Source organism: Amblyomma americanum, chromosome 4 (assembly GCF_052857255.1).
Source record: "Amblyomma americanum isolate KBUSLIRL-KWMA chromosome 4, ASM5285725v1, whole genome shotgun sequence".
Classification (NCBI taxonomy): Eukaryota; Metazoa; Arthropoda; class Arachnida; order Ixodida; family Ixodidae; genus Amblyomma; species Amblyomma americanum.
This window is the reverse complement of record NC_135500.1, coordinates 62907787-62931019: the sequence shown is the minus strand read 5'-3', so window position 1 is coordinate 62931019 and position 23233 is coordinate 62907787. Positions and strand designations below refer to the sequence as shown.

Below are 23233 nucleotides of genomic sequence, written 5' to 3'. Positions count from 1 at the left end.
ATGCTATATAGTATTAAGGGTGCCATGACAATAGAAACTGTCCTGCGTCAGCGTCTGTGTGAATCAATGGCGTGAAAGCTTCTACCTGCCAAGGGTGGCAGGTGGCGTTCATGGGGATTTCCCTCTTCACTTGCAGAAGAGATGTGGGAGAGACGCGGACTAGGAATGAGCAAAAATAATAAAAGAGGTTATGAACAGAGACGGAATTCAATACAGAATTAGAAATGGAAAGTATTGGTGGCTGAAAGAGAATGGCATCAGAATTGGAACAGACTGACGAGTTAAAGAAAAGACTTGCAGGACACTTAAGCTCCAGCATAAGGGTTTGACACGGTGGTCCCTTCAACGACCTGGGGTACTTTTTGTGTACCATTTCGATCGCAGACACGTCTTTCACCATCACACATGCATTGTACTCTTAAGGGTAGGTAAATTGTTACCCTTAAGATTGCAATGCCATAGCATTACAGATCCCTACTCCGTAAAAAATAAATTTTGAAATTTCATCTGGAACCAATTAGATTTTCCAATTGTTCCAGTTTTTTTTAGCCACCCGACCAACCGGACCCCACTGGACCAAACCAATTGGACCCATTGGCCCTATAGGCAGTTATTGCATTCACCAAATGTTCACAAAATGTACCTCACAATTAAGCTGCGCTAAATTTACAATGTGAAGTTTCTACAACTTAACTAACATATTGTAACGTGAAGCCATCTAACACAGAGAATATATTTACAGAGGGAAAGCATACAGCACGGCACAGCCGAGCAACCGGGGAAGCTGGGCTCAGTGCCACCAACGCACTTCGTTCTCTTTGCGTTGCACGCACGAGCGGAGCATGTGGTTCACGTCTACAGCTGTAAAAATATTAAGTGCAAAACAATACTTGATTTTTGAGGATTGTGATGGTGAAAATTAATCAACATTTTTATAAGGAATTGAAAATATGAGAACTATACATACATGTGCTTTTATGGAAGTCAGGTCCAGAGAGACGCATATAGTGCAGGCAAGAAACACTGTATATATTCAGACACTAGTAGCGTACAAGCTCAGTATGTACGTCCAGATAATGCCCCCACTCTAGAGCCCATTTACGAGACCCATGCCGGGCCCAGTGGCACTTGCCCAGTGAGTGCAGTTTTTTCATTCAATTTCCACTGCAGTGATACTGCAGATGATGAAGACAATAGCTCTTATTATAAGAACCATATTAGTGCTGCCTTGACTGTCAAATATGCAAATGTTTACATGGATACATTGGGTGCGGTTGGACATTAGTTGGGCTCACCAGTTGGAAACTCGATTGGTCCTATTGTGAGTCCATTTGGACTATTCATTTGGAACATCACTTCCACTGGAATCAGTTGAAAACTTAATTGCTCCAATTGAAACCAATTGGAAATCCAATTGGTTCCAACTGCTTTTTTTTTACTCGGTCCAGCGCAAGTGCTCCTTCTTTGTCCCCTAGGTTTTGCCTAGATGGAATTGGTCATTCTCTACATTCATAGGTCGCAGGGAGCCCCCATACCAATCCTGGAGCAGTGATACAGCTGTTAGCGATGCGCCACTGCCCCGGCAGGTGGCTGTTTCAAACGCAGTAACCAGTGGGGCTTGCGAGACGCAGGTTTGTCCCCCGAGCAGCCCCTGGTGACCAAACATTAATTTAACTGCCATCTGCCACAGTGGGCAGTTTTTTCACAATCCGATGGGCCTGTTGCCACCTGCTGGTGGCATACTCTAATGCCTAACACGCCATCTGGAAAAAGAAGAAAACACAGAACTAAACGTAGCTCTAGGCGTCTTAGTCCTTTAAATAAAATTTCCTCTATCTCTCTCTGCGTGCTGCCTGAAGCACACAAGAGGGAGGCTCAGCCAGGCATGCGATGCATGGCACGTGGGCCAGCAAGGCACGACTGCTATTCAAACTTTTCAAATTGCTGCCATTGGTTGATCTCCGACTGTGTGTAGTAGCATCGCTTTCAACACTGCACCCGTCCTCCGCTTACGAGGCTTCTGCTTCCCCTTTAGACGCTTTGCCTAGCTGGCACAAACCTACTGACCTTGTAGCTCGTAGGGGCATGTTTCGCCGGCGGTTAACTGCAGTTTCAAAGTTGCTTTTTTTTGTTGTTTTTTTGGGGGTCAGTTCCCACACTGACAAAAAGCGTGCATTTTTCGGCTGTGGGGCAAGGCCAGTGGACTCCAGTTGGCCGCCCAGTGCAAACTACAGACACCCTAACCTAATCCAGACAACTTTCCCGACCTCATCGTTCCACGCACGCTTTTGTTGCCTTTCTGTTTCATTTACCCCAGTATCCACCTGCCTTTCTCTCTTTTTTGGCACTTTGATCTTATGCACACACAAACAGCACAGCTCTCAGTCAGCTCCCATAGTCACCTTCTTCTCTCCTTCTATGGTGCCATGCATTGTTTACATATGTGCCACAGTCAGCGTATCCCTTTCTCTGCTGTCTGTTCACTGCTGCTCACGTTTTCCTCTTTGCCACACAAGTGCATGGGAAGTGCAAAAGGTGCAACTGCATTTGTTACTGCTTGGTTGGACAATGCTTTTGAGTACATGAGGCACAAGACTAAACCTACATGTCAAACTGGCATTTCCACAGAGTGAATGCAAGAAGCAAAAAGCCTAGAGACAACGTTCAAAAACTTTATTTTACAGCATTTACACACAACAGCGACTACAACCAAGGGGTGTGCTCCTGAAGCAAATGCAGCTGCAATGACATTCCATGCAGCCTGCATGACAAAATATGATGCAAGTTCATACACTTGGTGGCACATCGCCTAGGAAATACTAGGCAAAAATAAAAAGACCCTATACACACTCTAGATGAGGGGACCATATCGAATATGATTTACCATCTGTGAACCAGTTATGCGCCCAAAAATAAACCACAAAGGAGAAAGTACAGCCTGGTAGAACACCTCCACGCAGTGGACCATGACATCAAATTGGACAAGCCTTCATCAGGCCCTTTGTGCTCTGTAGGGCTTCAGAGAAGTCATGCTGATGATGTTAATGGCAAGGTTTGTTCAGGCTAAAACATAGCGTGACCGTAGTTGCAATAACTGAAATTACTGCTCAAGGCCAGGAAGTGTACATAACTGTATGTTGTACAGTTGTGAGCAATACGAGAGAGAACAAAAAATGCGCATTTTCTGATTATTTATTCACTGAATTTGAGAATGACTTTTGGATATTATATGCCAAGAGGAAAAGTCGTTATAAAATAGGAAAAACTCCGCTTGTCACACAGAGTTATGGAGCATCAGTAAATGGCTGTTCAAACTTTGTTCCCTCTCATACTGCACACGACTGTACTTATGGAACTGTTCAACTGCAGCTTATGTGATGTCAGTGACAAAATGTGCTGCACCTTGCTTAATAGTTCTGCAATCTTTTGTGGGTTTTTTCTGACTAAGGTACTAAAATATTGGAAACTATGAAAACTAACAACAATATATACATTTCACTTGGCATATGGACTAAAGCCAAGCGTGCCAAACGTGACTTGCATACACAAAAAAAATATTGTATGACCACACTCGGCACATTACTCGCAGCATGACTTGGCACCCAACCACAAGCATCACCCATATAGCTGCCCCACATCTCCACTGTGTAGAAGCTTAATCATAGCAGATTCAGATAGCAACCACTAGTCTCTTACTCACACAGCACAAAATAATGTTATGGTTTCTATAAATGAGTTAACTGCATGAAGATGCTAGAAGGTGGAGTAATCTTGTTCCCACATGTTAAATAAAAGCACACTAAGCATTTTGAATATTAGGCAGAGGCAAACAATGATGATGAGGAGGAGGCAGAGAAAAAGTATGATAAGCTTGAATAAGACCACAATTATCTGATTCTAACACGCCTTAAATTCAAACATGCACTTGAATTTCATGTTCACAGACGTGGGAAATGCGCCATTTGTGCACAAATCTCATATGACGCCCATGTCTGCTTTCGCGTTACTCGTCGTCTCCCTCTTAGTGCTGTCACTGTGGCGCATACTTCACATTAACAGATGCATAAAGAGATCACAGGCGAAAGAACAACAGACCTCCCACGCCTCTCACAAACGCATTCGGCCTGGCTGACTAGCGACGCAAGTGGCAAACCGATCTGTAAACAGACCTGTAGCTCTGACTCTGGTCTGATGCATACTCCAGAAGTTACCAGAAGTCATTACTAGAAAATTTATTGCTCGCCTGGGAAAACGATGGCTAGCATGAGCGAGCTGGGTAGATGATGTGGAGTTTTGAATTTTTGTTAGTGGAACTGATTTGTATATGAACATACAATTTTTTTTTTTCTTGACACATCGAGCTTTTCGCATCATGGCAGGAGCAGACAGTGCCTTGAGGAGTGTGCTACCTGCAGCTCGGCCAAAACTACCTTAGGCAGTGCAAATAGGCTTCCTCAGTGGGCTCCACATATGGGTTGATCCCCCCTTCCAATTTCAAATGGAATTTTTTTTTTGTAAGTAAAAGGTCGAATTTACACAGGAGTGCACACAGCTAGGCCTAACGTTGCCAAGATACCAACTGCCAAAGCAGAAAGGCCTAACCGCCGCCTTGAGATGGAAATGATGCTGAGCCTGTTCATAGCATGGTTTCAGTTTTATCCGTCAGTAACACCTATGCCGTTACGAGGCTCCATTTTCGTGAAAAAACGTGCGCGTTATAATTGATTAAGAACGGCAATCACATAAAACTTATTGTAGGATACGCCACACGTGGTGATAGGGATAAGGTTGAAAGCGAAAAAATGAAGCATATTAGAAGTTTTAAACTCTGAAGCCGATGCATAAAAACTGTGCATGTTGTAAAACTTGTGGGAAGCATGCTTTCTTTCTTAGCTTGCATTGTCTTCCTTTTGCTGCCCAAATCCACCAGCACAAGAGAGAGAAAAGAAATGCCTCCCACTGCCCTCAAAAGCATGAGCTAGAATATATAAGAAGGACATTGCTGACTGCTTCAATCACACTTGGGCAGACTTCCCCGCAGGATGACATCTCTTCGATGGTGTCCACCTGCTCCCGAATCATTTTTCAGAATCAGCAAAGGGACACTCCTTTCAGGCAAGACCGCAGAATATGGCATGGGTCTGATGGTGCACCAAGTAGTGCCCGCCAGTGAATGAGGAGTAGATCAGCGCCATATCATGCGAGCCAGGCCACAGCTGCTTACCTTCCTCTGCTATATTTTATGTTTAGACTAAGCTGCGTAAAACGTTGTTTACAGAAGACAGGTGTGTCAGAATGAATGTCTGAAAGGCATTAAGTTTCTTGGTAATCCTCAACTTTTGAGCTGTCTTATATTTAAAAGCACCAAGAGTGTGCCATGTTGTTAGGGGATGGCAGTACTCTAGTTTTAAAAGCACTAATTTCCTTTTCTCAAGGGTGCCATTACTAAAAGGGCCTTGAATGTGAGCAACAGCTTGCTGTGTGTTAGCCAACTGCGCGAAAAGGTAACACGGAGCTAGTTTAGGTTACCAGGAAGACACTTGGCCAGACTGCACAAATGCAAGTTGTACAAGTGCACCGTTTCAATGTTCTGCATGCAAAATGGTGCAGAACACGTTTCCTCTCATTTGCCAATTAACAAACCTGACTACAGCTGTCAAATACTGTGAGACCAAGGAGTTTCACAATATTACTGAATATTACTTACTGTAGCGCTTGGTTTGTACAAACCAAGCACTACAATAAGATGTTCAATATGTGTGCTTTTGCACATCAGCACCCAGTAACATGCAAGCCCAAGGTGTTCTGTAAAATTCTTATTAAGTATTTAGCAATTCATAACTTGAAAATTCCTAAGTCTGCAAACTTGTGCGACAGTGTGCGACCATGCAGCCTTCCATAGAGGCAAGGGTTCTCCTCAGCTTTGTTTCACAGTTCTATATATTTTCCTCCACTTTCAACTGTGCCATCTGGGGACGCTGTTAGTCATTAACACATTGACATGAGTGATCTTGCCTTATGATGATAAAACTCGCAAGCTCACTTAACTCATTATAAAGTGGAGGAAAGAGTGCAGTGTCTTCAAAGTATGGAGGTTGGTGGACATATAGTTGGTGTAATATGCTATGCAGCGTGATCAAAATGTGCTCTCCAATGAAACCAAGTAAGAGTACCCAGCCAGTTTCTATCACAGCAAAACTCCCAACTATTTATTTGCTCTACGTTTTTTTTTTCCAAGTTATAACCAGCCTATAGTTATCTAGGGCCATAACAAAAGCTGCACAACAAAGAATTGATAGGCTGAACTCTAGCAGCCTGTCAGCTTAAAAATACATCAGTTACAGTTGAGATCCAAGACTGCACACTACCAGCACAAACGCATGCCTCCAGTCTCACATTATCAGGTAAAAAGGCAGTGCCCTAAATATGATGAAAGGACAAGTTGTGGCCAAGCAGCTGATTCAGCTTATCACAATGATGTGACCACACCTTCAACACAAAAATGTGGCATAATGCGACACTGGCATCACTGGCAGAAAGCAGTCCCACTGCAAAGGAATGTTCTCAGAAAGTTAAGGCAAACCTCTTATAACGGACACGAATAATATGAATTATTGGTTGCATTGAACTCTTCGTAAACTTTTTTATCAAGCACCTGCAATTTTTACTTTATCTATCAAACGTGATTGGCCATAAAAGGGGTAACTCAAAATCTGCAGCTGCAAGTGATGCTTGCTCAGATGGCAAGCAGCAGTCCTGGACACATTACACAAATGATTGACGTTGGTGCAGCAAGTGTTTTTGCCAAGCTTCACACTTTAATCTCACATTAAGCGGCAGCATATGCCGCCGCCCGTGGTGTGGGAGGATAGAGGGGGGATGCGGGGGGAGGGGGAGCAGTCCGAGGCACTCCCTTTGATGCTTGCTCCCAGTGAGTCCCCTCTCTTGGCCCTTGCTTCGTGTGGCACATCGGGTGGCAATGGGGCATGCATTACAGTGTGCTAGCGTAGTGTTGGTTTGCGGCATGATGCATGGACGTGTTGCGTTTTTTTGGAATCGGTAACTGAGGTGTGGCACAGGCCAAAAGCAGTGACAAGAAACATGATAAAAAGTGTGAATCTGGCTCAAACACAAGCTAATATTGTCGCTTGAAAATGAAACATGAGAAGTTCACGAAATTCACAATTTTCATATAAGCTTTTCTCAACAAGATTTTTTTTTAAGCATACAAAATTTTTGGACTGTCTGATTTGGACAATTTTTCAGGTTCCGCAGGCTACAAAAAACCGGAAGGCCACTGCACTTTCGGACAACATATTGAAATGCTTTTATTTTACAATGGCACTACTGGATGACAGTTTCAAAGTAAATCTCTCTTAACTCTTTAAGGCGCTCTGTACACAACTGCGTACATAGTGAACTTGCAGATCTTTCTCAAAGCGGGATCTACCTAGCATAGATTATCTCGGTTCAGGTGAATTTAGCATCCTTTGTCTTGCAATAGGGTGCTTTCCATCCCAACTAGAGAATGCAGAAAACACAGGAGAACCCCTCTATAGTAAAGTGGCTCAGACCAGCATAAAACCTTTAGTATACCAGGGCCTTTACTATGGCTCTGAGGGTTCTTTCTGGCAATTAATTGGCTACTTAAACACAGTGTTGGTTTACAAAAGAAACACTCAGAAATACCATCCATCCTGCTTTAATCATCCATTTATATGGTAATTATTTATTTTCAGTTATCACACATTATCACATTTTCAATGTTGTTTATACCCAGTGGGAGTACTGCATTGCACTAATACAACATGACTACGAATAGAACGCGAGTTTGATTTCATGTGAAAACCAAAGTTTTGCATGAACTGCTCACGCATCGCTCATGCAGTGCCGCCGCGCTTCCGTTTCTTGCTGCCGCTTCCCTGTGCTTCGCGCTTCCACACTGCGGATGTTCACTTTTTTTCTTCCCTTCCCAACTCTTCACTGCATTCTTACTGTCTTTCCTTTCTCAGCGACCATGCCCGCCTTCTTACTGCATTAATAGTCGTTTTTTTTTTTTCTGTGTGCACTGCATGCTTTTCACCACGGCTACAAAAAGTTTAAGTTGGTTTCTTCTCACAGCTTCTGAGCTTCGTGGCGAAGCTATCTCAAAAAGCGCCATTTTATCATTTTTGGTATGTATTTTCCTTCTAATGTCAGCCTTGCACTTGCCGCATTGTCATCATTCCTCTGGAGGTACGTTGCCGCGGCTAGACGCTTTTTACTAAGGTGTTTCTTTGAAAAGAATCCTTACTATAAATAAAAAAAAACGCACAGTTGTCCATGGAAGGCGAACTTCGACCGCGGTTTCACTCTACTATATCCGAGTTTACTACACCGGGGTTCTGCTGTAATACACTTCATGAAGCACTGAGCTGGTACCACTTCCGCTGCCATTTTCTTGCCGGCAGATTTCGCCACCGGTACTACAATGTTAAAGTTTTTTTCTAAACTTCTTGCACCACATGCATCCTTGGAACTCAAATTGATTTACTATCTCTAGGATGTTGACTTCATAAATGCTGGTGCCTTAATACTACAGCTTCCAATTCTTCTCACAATTTCTAAGAAATTTTGTGCACACCTGCACAAAATTAACCATCTTTTTGGAAACTAGCAAATTGTTTTTCTTGAGACCTGGGTACATTATTTACACTGAAAAATATTTGTTTTGGCCCAGAAGAATAAATGGCACCCAAAACGGTTAGGGCATAGTGTTAAAAATTCTAATGCAAGCCAAACCAAGCAGGAATGAACACAACAAAGAGGGCATTTGCAATGCTTCAATTGTGTGCTTCCCTGTGCAAAATGCAGCAGCTCATTGGCATTGCTCAACACACACATTGCTAGTACCGTATAAACGCGTGTAAGGGCCGCACCCGTGTAAGGGCCGCACCCCGTATTCCCAAAGGAAATATTAGAAAAAAAAAAATCCGTGTAAGGACCGCACCCAAACTTTCCAAGAAACACGGAAGAACAGCCTTCGAAATACATGCGCACAGGAGCTTCGAGGTGCCGCCCATGGATGGCGCCCGAGGCCGCGGGTCATCATCATCATCTTTTCTTCTGCCGCGAGCTTCTTCTACTGTACTTCCGCTATCCGTATCGGCATCGGTATCGCCAGGTCTAACTTTGTTCTGTTCTGGCTGCCAAAGCATGCGTTTTTTGGTGGTTGTGTTAGCATGGTTGCTCGGCATAGTTGTTGCTCTCGTGCGCTGTCGTTCTTCACTTTTTCATAAACTGCTTCCGAGCATTGTCACTGTTGCACGATGGGCAAGCACCTCAACAGCTACACGGCGGGCTTTAAACTGAAAGTAGTGGAGTTCACTCTCGAACACGGCAAGCGTGCCACGGGCAGAAAATTTGAAGTGGACGAGAAGTGTGTCCGACGGTGGTGCGGACAAAGGGATGCGTTGAATACCAGCTCCAAAAAGCGCGCTTTCCGAGGCAAGCCATGCAAATTTCCTGAGCTAGAAGAAGAGCTGCTATGCTATTCAATGGAAGTGCGGAACAACGGCTACGCGTTGACAACGGACATGCTGCGCATGAGGGCACAAGCCTTGGCGCGTGCTAAAAGCATACCGCACGAGGACTTCAAGGCTAGTGCCGGCTGGGTACGAAGATTTCTGAAGAGGAAGGGCCTATCATTTCGGCGAAGGGCCACGCTGTGCCAGCGGCTGCCCCCCGACTACACCGACAAGGTGCTCAGCTTTCAGAAGTATGTCATCAGTCTGCGTCGTGAGCACAACTATATAATTTCGCAGATAGCGAACGCCGACCAGACCCCCGTGTGGTTCGACTGTCCCAAGAGCTGCACAGTTGAACTGAAAGGAAAGAAGAGTGTTTTCGTGCGGACAACCGGCGCGGAGCGCCAACGGTGTACCGTTATGCTGTGCGTCACCGCGGACGGGCGGAAGCTGCCCCCCTATGTCATCCTGAAATGAAAAACGATTCCTAAAGGCGTTTTCCCCAAGGGCATTGTAGTTCGCGCCCAAGAAAAGGGCTGGATGGACGATGAGATTGTGCTCGACTGGGTAAAAAGCGTTTGGGAGAAGCGCCCAGGCGCCATGCTGGCCCGAGGATCGCTCCTCGTCTTGGACAGCTTCCGCGGTCACTTGACGGGTAGGGTTAAGGAACGCCTGCGCGGTATCCACACAGACATGGCCGTGATACCGGGCGGCCTCACCGGCATGCTGCAACCCCTGGATGTAAGCGTCAATCGGCCTTTTAAGGTTGAATTTCGAAGGCAGTATTCGGAATGGATGGCCAATGGCAATCACGATGAGACGCCGACGGGCGGCTTAAGAGGGCACCGCTCGCGACTGTGCTTTGATGGATTTTGTCCGCGTGGAATTCTGTGTCGACCGACATTGTAACCCGGAGCTTCAAAGTGACCGGAATTTCAAACAGTTTAGACGGGACCGAAGACGACTTTCTGTGGGTTGAACATTTACCTGAACACAGCACCAGCTCGGAGTCTGAAGACTCAGTGAGTGATGTCTGAACGGTAAATAAATGCTGTGCATTCCAGATTGGTTTGCTTTCACTTGAAAAAAAAAATTTTTTTTTTCGAAAATCGCGTGTATGGGCTGCACCCCGAAATTTGCCCCCCGAATCTGGGAAAAAAAGTGCGGCCCTTACACGCGTTTATACAGTATTTACGAATACTATGTCTATGCTGCCATTTGCCACGCTGACTGTAAATGTATGCTAAGGTGATCTGGCAACTTACAGCCAATAAACAAATACTCCCCAAGACATCATGACACTCTTTTCATGTGATAAATGCTTGCCACATGGACATAAAAAATGCATGCACATTGACATGTACACATAAGGGGAGGGCTCCATTAAGGCTGTGTTTGGTACCAATAGGAATGGACTATCACAGTTGTAGTTGCCCACCGACAATGAGCTAGAAGGAACGCTGGCCCGGAAGTTTGGAATCGTTTGCGGAAGGTAGCTGCCACAAGCATGTATTTTTGTCGCACCTTGTGACAAAAAGGTCCTTGGCGTGGTTTTACAGCTCTTAGTGAATGCGCAGTGGTGTCTCGAACACTGGTGCGACTTATGCACGATTTAAAAAAAATTTTTGCCAGAGTGGTGTGATGTACACCCAAAAATGCGGTAATGCCTGGCGCGCACTGCTACACAATGTGTCTTTCAGAAACCGAAGCCTGGACACTATCTTGCTGTAGAAGACGCAGTTACAAACTCAATGTGCAAAGGACAAACGCTGGTACTGTCAGTGATGACATGGCAGAAGCCTTTGTCTTGCAGTGGGTGTGTCAGGCTACTGCTGTTGATGATGATGATGAAATGCAGCAAGCAGCCATGCTGTGTGTGTGTGAACAAGCCAATAGGTGGGCACTGGTGAATAAGGTCGCTAGTGTCGCTTTGTGGAAGGTCACTCGACGGGATAAAAAAGGAAAGGAAGGAAGAATGGGCTACATTTAAGAAAGGACCACTATCCTTTTACTATATTCAGGCAATACCGGAGTAGCTTGAAAGCACCGACCAGTCCGTCCACAATCTTTGAGTGAACGATCTCAAAACCTAGTCGCCACACACTGTAGTACATTCTCAGTTTTCTGCAGTTGTCTCAGGAGTGCGAGGAGACATCCAAAGACACGTGCCTGTCAGTTTCACAGGAAATGAGCAGACTAAGACTGCTAGCAGCAGAAAGATGGAAACAAAATTTTTTACACAAAATTGCAACACAACAAATGCTGGTCCCCTGAAAAAAAGCAATGTTAAAAATATATTTGGTGCAGGCTGTTCTTGAGTGATGTGGATATAACAGAATCACTGAAGTGAGGACTGAGGTGCATAGAAATAATGCAGTGATTGCCAAGTTTTGTCACCTGAAATATATAAGATGTCAAAATGACAACTGAGGAAAGGGCTTGATGCAAGAACCAACATGGAAAAGTCTCTGACAGCAGCTTAGGAGGGCGCTTCAATTCTTCTTCATGTACGTAGTGACCAGTATAAGCGATGCAATGATGGAATCTGAGGGAGACTTTACGACAAAAAATAGCAACAGGTCAAACTTTACCTGGGTGTACATTTCATTTTCCTCTTTCACCAAGCAACAAAGACTGACAACCAAATGCTCATGTGCATTCCTCTCCCCCTGGCACAGGCTGGTGTGGCTGCGCGAGATGGGCATCATGGACCGCTGGATCGCCCAGATGCTGGGCAACTGGGACCACTGCCGCCGTGACGGCAACCGTGTGACGCTCTCCTTTGAGGACACCTATGCCATCTTTGTCATGTGGGCCCTGCTGGTGGCTGCCTCCCTCCTGGCCTTTGGTGCCGAGAAGCTCCACCACACTTGCACCACCCGCAAGATCAGCATGCGCCGAGCTGAACAGTAATGGAAGACAAGGACGCGACACCACAGTTACAGTGAGGTGAAGCTTTACCTTAGTCACGGCTATGCTAAAAAAGTGTGAACTCCAATAGAAGTAAAAAAGTAGATTAAAAAGGCTGCAAGTCGAGGCAGACAAGACAGGCAGTCATTCTTAGAGGAGACAAACTCAATATAAAGTCAGTCTGGTTAGGTAAATTGTAGGAATCAGAGACTTTCATGAACACTTTACCAAACCCAGAGGTTTGCTAATGGAAAGCAGCCACGATGTTTGGCACCTTAGCAACTGATCATTACAATAGATTTTTAATTAATTCTGACTGAAACAAGCAAGTATTGCCTCCTAACATGCTGTTAGAGAATACGGACCATTAACTGCCATATCATGTGTTGAACTGCTGCACTAACAAGCAAGCTGCATAGCTGAGAGGAGCATTTTACACACTGCATTTAGAGATGCAACATGCTTTATTATTAAAAAATTGGAAGGGTGCACATAATCATGACAGATATTTATCACCATAATAAGAGCTAGCAATATTATGGAGATAATTTTCCCGACCGAAAGTTAATTTCTTCGACCCAATATAAATGCAGGCGGGGATCACTTTCACAGCCATGAAAGGTGCCATCTTAGACTTAGATGGAGTCAAGAGAACGAACTAGCCTGGATCATCATCGTTAGCTCAACTACATTTGTTGCAGGAGAAAGGTATATACGTCCAATTAATCTTGTCCTGTGACAAAATTTATAATTTGTTATAACAGAGCAAATTTACTCCACCTTGGGGATTTCCCTAAACATTGGACCAACACCGTTCCCATTTCGAGACATTGATCAATTAGCGCTTGCCCTACCAGATGCAAGCAGATCCAGTTAGCTCAGTCGGTAGAGCGACTGCTCCAGTGAAGCGGTGGTCCCAGGTTCGAACCCCCGACCAAGCCAAATTTTTTTTTAACTGAAAAGTTTCTGTGGAAGCTGTTTAGCTTCCTTTTGCAGCTGTATGGCTGTGTTTGGGTGGACGCCAATAAGTAATTGCTCCCTTATTACATATTTACTCCACCCTGGGGGATTCCCCTAAACATTGGCCTAAAATTACTATTCGCTTCGAGCCATAAAACCACTATTCGCACACCCCTAGTAGAAACCTGACGTGGCCAGTTATCAGTGCAGTATGCATGTTGCATCACATGCAGCAGACGGATGCGTGGTACACCTGCTCTTGAGAGCTGGTGCTGGCCGTGCTATGGTGGAAACTATATACAAAGAAAGTAAAAAAGAAGGATGCGCTAAGCTAAGCTATGGCTTAGTTAAAACATTTGGCAAGAGCTGTGATGCCTCTCCTGTTTTTCCCTTTTTATTTTTTCATCTCTTTTTCTCCTCTCTCTTGAACTTGGCTAGTGGATTTTTACGACAACTACAAGCGACTTCAGTTAAAAGAACACTTGGGGTGGGGTCCCCATAACAGCTCTCACCATAAAAAGAAGAGATTCATGATTACAGAGTCTGTATTGCATGGCTAGGGACCTTCGGAGTACTCCAACGCAAGAGGGAAAGCAAAAAAAAATGTACACAAATAGAAGTCTGCAGAAGAGAGAAAAATGAGGACGGAAGACAAAAACAATACAAAATACACCAATGCCATTTTCAAGTGGGATCACACAAGCTTGTCCATACCCTTGCTGCTCAGCTCACTTCATTCGAAGTGTAATTAGTGCTCTCTGAAATTATCTCCTTACAGTAAGGTAATTTTCTTCACTGCTCTCAAGTAGCAGAGACAAAAAACCTCGCAGATATTTTTTTTTAATTGCGGGAAAAAACTTATTATCCAGGAAAAATGTATGATCTAAACAGCCTGATTTTGAGAAATGTAACTGTTGAATGAGGTAAAAAGACATTCATTGACAATTTCGCTTTATGAAAATGTCGATTGGCATTTCTTGGCACAAGAGCTGAACAGATCCTATTCCAGTGCTCGCTGAATTCAGTCCGCGTTTCCGCTGTCTTTAGCGCAGAAGGAAATTCGTAACACATCCAGTCCGTAGACGGCAGTGACGAAAAGCCACCAAAATCTCTTCCTTGTCATTTTCAGATGCTTCGCCGCTTTCCTCCCAAGCACTGTGGGAAAGCCACCACGGCAGCTGATTGTCGCAGTGTTTCTGCTTTTTAAGCTGCGTTTTCCAGACCAGGCCCGTTCGCATATAAGCGCATCGCTGTAGTTCGTAGAAGCTTCGCCTCCTTTTCCTTATGCACCGAAAAGAAACTTGTGCATTTTTCCTGTTCATACCGCGCCCCCGCAAAAACGGCTGTTGTAAATTCCAGCGGGCCACTTTTAATTTTTTGTTCTTGGTGGTGGTGGTGCTTTGCCTCATTGTATCGAGGCACTGCAGAGAACCCACTACGGCGGGTGACTGCTGCAAAAATGTCGCGTGCCCTCTTGTTCGGCCCCTTGTATGTTTGCACATGTGTGGTTGGTCAATAAACGTAATATACGACCACACTTTGTCGAAATTTTAAGCGTAGTAGCCGCGAAATCGTGTTTTCCGGGAACATATTGACTGGGAAAAATATAGTGTAGAGTAACTCTATGGGACATTTTTAATATCCGCGATTTTGAGCATATATGAACCAGGAAATTGTATGAACCTGGAACGTGGAACGTATCAACAAGGTTTTACTGTATTTGGATACACTTTGCATGTTCACATAGTCTTTTCAGGGCCACTTCTGATAAGGCAAGCTTCTGATTAGACAAACCAATTCTCATGGGCCCTTCATGTTCTTAATAAAGGGAACATATCGTATGTGGTGTGCTGTATGTCTTGTTTTCATGGTTGCATTCTGCAATGCAATTTAATTTCTAATTTAAGATCACAGTGCTTCTACTCAAATGTGTTGAAATAGATTCATACTTAATATTTATCATTCATATTTGCTTTGCAACAAAAAATCTGTCAGTCACTCATGAACTTTGTTAAAGCAAGGAAATACTTATCCATACCGTGCGCCATTACAGTTCCCAAGACATGCATGCACGGACACAAGACTTTAGCAAGCAGAAACAATAACCTTTTTCAAGCAAGTCAATGAGTAAAGGTTCCAACAAATTGAAGGAGTTCCACATTCCAATTCGGTCCACGCAACAACTGCAACCCCACTGAAAGCCCATTGTTTCTCCAGCCATGAAAGTCTGGAATGTCTGTGTCAGCGTATTCCTTCCTTCTTACTCTCACATTGCAAATCAGGAGCAAGAAACAACTGAAGGTTCGTCAGAAGCAAGCATGTGTTCCCAACAGGCCGCACTGAGCACATAAAGTAACTGGAGGGCAGCCTCATTCTTACTACGGCGGGTGACTGCTGCAAAAATGTCGCGTGCCCTCTTGTTCGGCCCCTTGTATGTTTGCACATGTGTGGTTGGTCAATAAACGTAATATACGACCACACTTTGTCGAAATTTTAAGCGTAGTAGCCGCGAAATCGTGTTTTCCGGGAACATATTGACTGGGAAAAATATAGTGTAGAGTAACTCTATGGGACATTTTTAATATCCGCGATTTTGAGCATATATGAACCAGGAAATTGTATGAACCTGGAACGTGGAACGTATCAACAAGGTTTTACTGTATTTGGATACACTTTGCATGTTCACATAGTCTTTTCAGGGCCACTTCTGATAAGGCAAGCTTCTGATTAGACAAACCAATTCTCATGGGCCCTTCATGTTCTTAATAAAGGGAACATATCGTATGTGGTGTGCTGTATGTCTTGTTTTCATGGTTGCATTCTGCAATGCAATTTAATTTCTAATTTAAGATCACAGTGCTTCTACTCAAATGTGTTGAAATAGATTCATACTTAATATTTATCATTCATATTTGCTTTGCAACAAAAAATCTGTCAGTCACTCATGAACTTTGTTAAAGCAAGGAAATACTTATCCATACCGTGCGCCATTACAGTTCCCAAGACATGCATGCACGGACACAAGACTTTAGCAAGCAGAAACAATAACCTTTTTCAAGCAAGTCAATGAGTAAAGGTTCCAACAAATTGAAGGAGTTCCACATTCCAATTCGGTCCACGCAACAACTGCAACCCCACTGAAAGCCCATTGTTTCTCCAGCCATGAAAGTCTGGAATGTCTGTGTCAGCGTATTCCTTCCTTCTTACTCTCACATTGCAAATCAGGAGCAAGAAACAACTGAAGGTTCGTCAGAAGCAAGCATGTGTTCCCAACAGGCCGCACTGAGCACATAAAGTAACTGGAGGGCAGCCTCATTCTTACTACGGCGGGTGACTGCTGCAAAAATGTCGCGTGCCCTCTTGTTCGGCCCCTTGTATGTTTGCACATGTGTGGTTGGTCAATAAACGTAATATACGACCACACTTTGTCGAAATTTTAAGCGTAGTAGCCGCGAAATCGTGTTTTCCGGGAACATATTGACTGGGAAAAATATAGTGTAGAGTAACTCTATGGGACATTTTTAATATCCGCGATTTTGAGCATATATGAACCAGGAAATTGTATGAACCTGGAACGTGGAACGTATCAACAAGGTTTTACTGTATTTGGATACACTTTGCATGTTCACATAGTCTTTTCAGGGCCACTTCTGATAAGGCAAGCTTCTGATTAGACAAACCAATTCTCATGGGCCCTTCATGTTCTTAATAAAGGGAACATATCGTATGTGGTGTGCTGTATGTCTTGTTTTCATGGTTGCATTCTGCAATGCAATTTAATTTCTAATTTAAGATCACAGTGCTTCTACTCAAATGTGTTGAAATAGATTCATACTTAATATTTATCATTCATATTTGCTTTGCAACAAAAAATCTGTCAGTCACTCATGAACTTTGTTAAAGCAAGGAAATACTTATCCATACCGTGCGCCATTACAGTTCCCAAGACATGCATGCACGGACACAAGACTTTAGCAAGCAGAAACAATAACCTTTTTCAAGCAAGTCAATGAGTAAAGGTTCCAACAAATTGAAGGAGTTCCACATTCCAATTCGGTCCACGCAACAACTGCAACCCCACTGAAAGCCCATTGTTTCTCCAGCCATGAAAGTCTGGAATGTCTGTGTCAGCGTATTCCTTCCTTCTTACTCTCACATTGCAAATCAGGAGCAAGAAACAACTGAAGGTTCGTCAGAAGCAAGCATGTGTTCCCAACAGGCCGCACTGAGCACATAAAGTAACTGGAGGGCAGCCTCATTCTTAAGGTTACAGCTGGATTCCACATCAATTACACAGCCACAGGCATGACCTGTGATATGAGCTCCAACTATAACTAGCACATTGGTGACCATGTTGAGCTAGTATGCCTTTCTTTGAACACAATCTGCTGGTTCAGCAGGCAAACTCAGTGAGCTAGTATGTTTGAATGTCTTGGCGCTTGCCAGCAAGTGCATTCGTTGCTCACGTAACCTGCAATTACAGTTGTACCTCGCTACAACGAAACTGACGGGGCAGGCAAAAAATTTCGTTGAAGTGAAATTTCGTTGAGGCGAAAACAGCCCAAAAACACTGTCCGGTTGACAACACAGTCCCAAAACATAACTTATTTTCAAAGAAGTCGGTCAGCTTCTTCTGCTTCTTCTTTTTTTTTTTTTTTGCCACGAGTGCCGTGGCACGACTTTCGCACTCAGTGTGAGCAGTTGCATCACAACATCGTCATCGTGAGCACCAATAAATCTGCGCAGCAGAACAAATGCTTCCATCACTTTTAGTGCAGATGGCGGTGCTAAATCCTCTGCGTCGCTGTGGCGAACGCCCTCAATTCTTTATTTCTTTATTCTTTATTCAAGAGTTACCCCGCATTTGCCCGAAGGCGTTATAGCAGGGGGGTTACAGATTGGCAAAAAATACATCTTCACTTGCAGAGCACACTTGCTCCTCGGAAAGCCGGTTCCACTGTTGCACTGTTTTAACAAAAAATGAATTTGCAAACAAGTTCGTCCTGGTACGGTACTCTCTAATTTTACGGGAATGATCATGTCGTTGAGAAACGTAAAAGGGCTGTTTTAAGTAATTTTCAAAATCAATCCCCGTTTTTCCGTGAACTATTAAGTACAGCAATTTTAGCCTCAATTTTCTTCTACGGGAAGCGAGTGGTTCCCATTGCAATTCTTTTTTCATTGCTGTACAACTATCCCTTCGCCCGTACCTGCCCAAGACGAACCTTGCTGCTCTGTTATGAATTTTTTCAAGTTTTTCAATTAACATCCGATGTGCAGGGTCCCATACAATACAGGCATATTCAATGATAGGTCGAACACAAGAGAGAAAAGAATTTTTTTTGAGGTTTGGCTGCGAAGACCTTAAACTCCGCTGTATGAAATTTAGTGCCCTACCGGCTTTGGTAACCACATGATCCACGTGAGCATTCCAGGAACAGTCATCCGTTAGTATAACACCTAAGTATCTGTAAGTACATTTCTGTGTGATCAATTCATTACTTATGCGATACTGAGCTTGGACTTTGATTTTTTTTCGTGAAAAACAAAGATGAGTGCATTTCTCCGTATTCAAAGACATTTTCCATTTCAGACACCAATCGTGGATAAGTGTTAAGTCAGTTTGGAGTTGAACGACGTCATTGGCATTGTTAATTTTCCTGTACAAAACGCAGTCATCTGCAAACAGACGTATACTTGAGGAGATACCGAGTGAAATATCATTTATATAGATTAAGAACAGGAGTGGCCCCAGGACTGACCCCTGTGGGACCCCTGATGTCACATCAACGTAATCTGAACATACACCATTAAGGACTACACGTTGGCGGCGGCCGAGCAAATAATTCTGAATCCATACTATAACAGCTCTGTCCAGGTTCAACATTTTTAGTTTATAGAGAAGGAGTGGGTGTGACACAGTGTCAAACGCTTTCCGGAAATCCAGAAATATGCAGTCTGTTTGGCCCCCGCGGTCAACTTCAGATACAAGTTCGTGATAAAATTCAACAAGTTGAGTAGTACATAATAAACCTTTCCGGAACCCATGTTGTTCCTTCATCAGCTTATGGCTTCATCACTCAGCTCCTTCGAAGCAAGGAACTTCCGCTTCCTAGACAAAGTCGCCATGCTTGTGTTGATTGCAGCGTACAAGCATGAGTGAAAAAAACTAGGGCAAACGCGCTGCTGTTGTTGCCAGGCTGCTGCGTGGTGTCCTTTAGCGACGGACTGGTAGCGGCTCTGGCTTGGAAGAAAATGGGAGCTTGCACCCGCGCCTTGTTGCAAGGCAGCCAGCCCGATTGTCATCACCAACAAGCAATGGCGGTCTTCATGTGTGTGTGAATGAGTGGATCAATAGGTTCCAGTGAAAGTTTAGTGAAACAAAGCAGCGTGGACCTACGGAAGTAGACAGATGGGCAGCAATATGCTTGTTTTATTGTAAGATACATTTTTAAACCCAGCTTCGGGTAGCAAAAATTTCGTTGAAGCGGAAACTCGCCCCAAAAATGGTTCATTGTGATGAGAAATTTGTTCCATTACTTTATATGGCAAGCTGACGGGGAATTGGAAATATTTCGTTGAAGCAGCGTTCGTTGTAGCGGGGTTCAACTGTATCCCCCTTCAGGCCCACTGGTGGTGCCCCAAGGCTGGCTACATAACACTCCTTCCCCTTTGGCCGCTGTCACCAACACTGCAGCTGAGGCAGATATTGCTGGGCTGCAACACGCACAGGTGCGGACATAAGCAAAAGGAGCATGCGATTTCATTCCAAGTGCAAACACGTTTTCCCCATAAGGAATGGAGAAACATTGTTGGTCTATGAGAAAGCGCACTGGTGTCCCCTACCAGTATGCACGAACCATGGCGTGCAATTTCAATAAGGAAACGTGAAAAATGTTGGAAGCCGATAGTATGCTCCATTTACTTTTGGCCGCGCCTGTACAGGGTACATCAAAAGTTCTCAGGATAAAGGCTCTGCTTTTAGGCCATGTAGGAGGGGCATTTACGACAGCCCTGAAACTCATATCTGTACGGGGAAGGACAAGTATCACTTTTACCTCTGAGATCCTTGGTAGATTTAAGCATATGTACCACAGCTAAAAACGCAGACCCTGTGGCCTGGGAATATCTGACACACCCTGTACACACTGAGTGTTAACTTACTGTAAAATTCAGAGCAAGCACCCCCCCCCCCCCCCCCTCAAGTCGAAATTGTTAGCAAAGTAGGGGGGCGGGGGGGCGCTATCCAGGAACGGCGCCAAAATTCAAGATGGCGGCGACATTTTCCCGCCAGATAAAAAAAAGCGCAGCGCACATGGACTTAAAACGTCCTGCCGTTCTTTCCCGCTCAAAAAACTTGAAGAGCACATCGTCCACTTATTCACTAAACACCGGCACGCCGTTACTCAAAACTTTCTTCGAAGTTTTACTTTCCCGTAGAAGCTTCTCGAAATTCTTGTCGCATTCCCATATCCGTTTCCGGTCGAGCGTGAAGTCTTGAGTCGTTTGGCGCATGTTCCTTCCGTTTTCCCGATGCCATTGTATGACCACAATTTTCTTCGTCACTTGTACGAATGCATTGCCGACTTGACAATGCCAAAACAAGACAACAAATGCTGCGTGGCGAATGAACTTGCAAATGGCTTGAAAAGCAGGACTGGATTGCATTTTATTCCTGGACTGGATAGGGCAGGCCAGTGTTGCCTGGGCGCGGTGCAAAATAAGGGCGCGGAGCAAGCGGGCGGGCAGACTGGGTAGGGGCACTTTTTCAGAACGGCGCGGAAATGCGAAATTAACCGTGAAGTTAGGGGGGGGGGGGCCTTGCATGGGTGGGGGTGCTTGTTCAGAATTTTACGGTAAGCTATGCCATGTGTCATTTCTCAAGTGTGTGGTATTAATCGGATGTGTGATTGGTACATTTTGTAGGATATTTCGCACAGAAAAATCAGTCTCGCTAGCTGCTCATTTTTGCTAGCATAAACTGGCAAAAATTATGGCCACTTCGCGGGTCGTTTTAGTGTTTAATTCCTGCCCAATGGTACACTGCACACAACCTCAGAAAGCGCACCGAGGTGGGCAGGACAAGCAGACCACGTTGTCTACGTTGTCTGTTCCCACCATTGTAAACTGCTAGCTGAACCTTCTTTCTTATGGGAAACAGCCACAAAGTAAACAGTGTGATTATCCTTACCTGCTGCAGACTACGATGCAGAGTATTCAGATGATGCATGCATTGTCTGTGCGGCTAGACTTCTGCCTACTCCTCTGCAAGAAAACGGAGAGTTTAAAAATGAACAATTCTTCAGGCACAGGCTGCTGCAGTGAGGGAAACTATATGACCATTCGGTGCATCAAGCACAAAATTGCGATGACAAATTTTATCCACTCCAAGTTCCATGAATGTTATTAATTAATAACAGCACTGGATTTTCTTTGCACTTGTCTGCTGAAAATTATCTCTTGAATGCTCAGACACCCCACTGCAATGCCAGAGCGAAGCAGATCAACAAGCTTTACCTGAAGCCTCTGCAATGCACAAGGAACACTTGGACAAGGCTGCCTTTTCTGGTAACAAGAATTAAACAGTTATTGATGCCAAGACTGCGAAAGTGACCATTTCCCTTCTACAAGTGCTTTCTGCCACATCACCTAAGCACCAGCAATAAAGCGAACTATTATACCAGAAACCACTGGACTTATCAGAAACTCAATAAACAACATTACATGCTAAGGTAAGACCCCTAACTTTCTGCAGTGGAAAAATTTGAATTTCATGAAATGAGAACAAATTTGCCAAGTTCCACAGGAGGCATCACATAATGCTTCAGAATGCACCCTGCGTTATGTTCAGAGCCAAAGTAACAATAGAGTGTCAATACCGCACATGCTCGTGTACAAGCCGCCCTCGTATTTAGCCCGCACCCCCCACTTTTGGCCACAAAAATATGACACCAGCATTCCCCACTTCCGGCAGCTAAAATTCGAAAAAAGAAAAAGCTACAACACGCCAAAAACGCACCTAGTCCCACAAATTGCTACAAGATGGCACCAATTAGTTTTTTCCACACCGCATCCATTATCATCATCGTTGCGCAACACGATGTTTCTGCGGCTGTCCCCTCCAGGTTTCCACGGTGCCTTGCCTAGTGCCATTTAGTCTTTGTTATCCAGTGCTTCGTTAGAAAGTGTGTGGACTGCTCGTGGAATCTGTTGTGTTACGTTGTTGTGTGTTGTGTTAAGTGTTGTGCTGGCAACGAATGCCACGTGTACAGAATACAAGCGCACACTTGCTGGAGGGACGCTCACTTGAGCCGCCCTGTCGGAGTTGTTCCGTGGTTGCTCAAGGCCATCTACTCAGTGTAGCACCGTCTCGAATGGCCAGTTAACACAGACATCGAGCCGCTGCAGTCCATTCGGCAGTCTGCCAGCCAAGTCTTCACTCGGTCTGTTAGGTGCCCTCTAAAGCTGCTGAGCACTAGAAGGGCTTTGCGGAGTAGTAGGCTTCCTGATCGGTTCTGTTACATCGTTTTCAGCCAGTTTATGACCAATTCGTCAGACATCTAACCTTTTTTTTGTGCCCGGACTACGATGCCTTGGGGGAACTTCTCTCTTGGCAGTCTTTCTCTTAAAGGCAACGTAGGGTGGTAGCTTCCTTCCATCAGTGCACCTGTGCACCTGCGAGCGTACACACAAGACAGGGTACGGGATGAGCGCTGGTCCCGTACCCTGTCTTGTGTTTGTATGTTTCGCGCAACTACCATGTCTCAAGTATTGAACCAACTAGCCTGACAACACGTTCAATGACATTGAAAAGGCACAAAATTGTTAGTCTTGGAGAGTTTCTAGCCCATGCGCCC

At 44.5% G+C, this 23233-nt stretch overlaps 2 protein-coding genes across 2 annotated transcripts in view; one reads left to right on the top strand and one right to left on the bottom strand.

Moving 5' to 3' along the window:
• LOC144129524 (glutamate receptor-like) overlaps nt 1–12419 on the top strand; it is a 43194-nt gene extending 30775 nt beyond the window's left edge. Inside the window, exon 8 of the mRNA XM_077663679.1 lies at nt 12185–12419. Within this exon, the coding sequence (XP_077519805.1) occupies nt 12185–12419 (235 nt within the window). The remainder of the gene's footprint in view (nt 1–12184) is intronic.
• The window catches only part of LOC144127981 (N-acetylglucosamine-1-phosphotransferase subunits alpha/beta-like), a 151023-nt gene continuing 137094 nt past the window's right edge, over nt 9305–23233 (bottom strand). Inside the window, exons 23-24 of the mRNA XM_077661009.1 lie at nt 21568–21641; nt 9305–12408 (exon numbers count right to left, since the gene is read on the bottom strand). Coding sequence (XP_077517135.1) covers nt 21594–21641 — 48 coding nt within the window. The 3' untranslated portion in view covers nt 9305–12408; nt 21568–21593. The remainder of the gene's footprint in view (nt 12409–21567; nt 21642–23233) is intronic.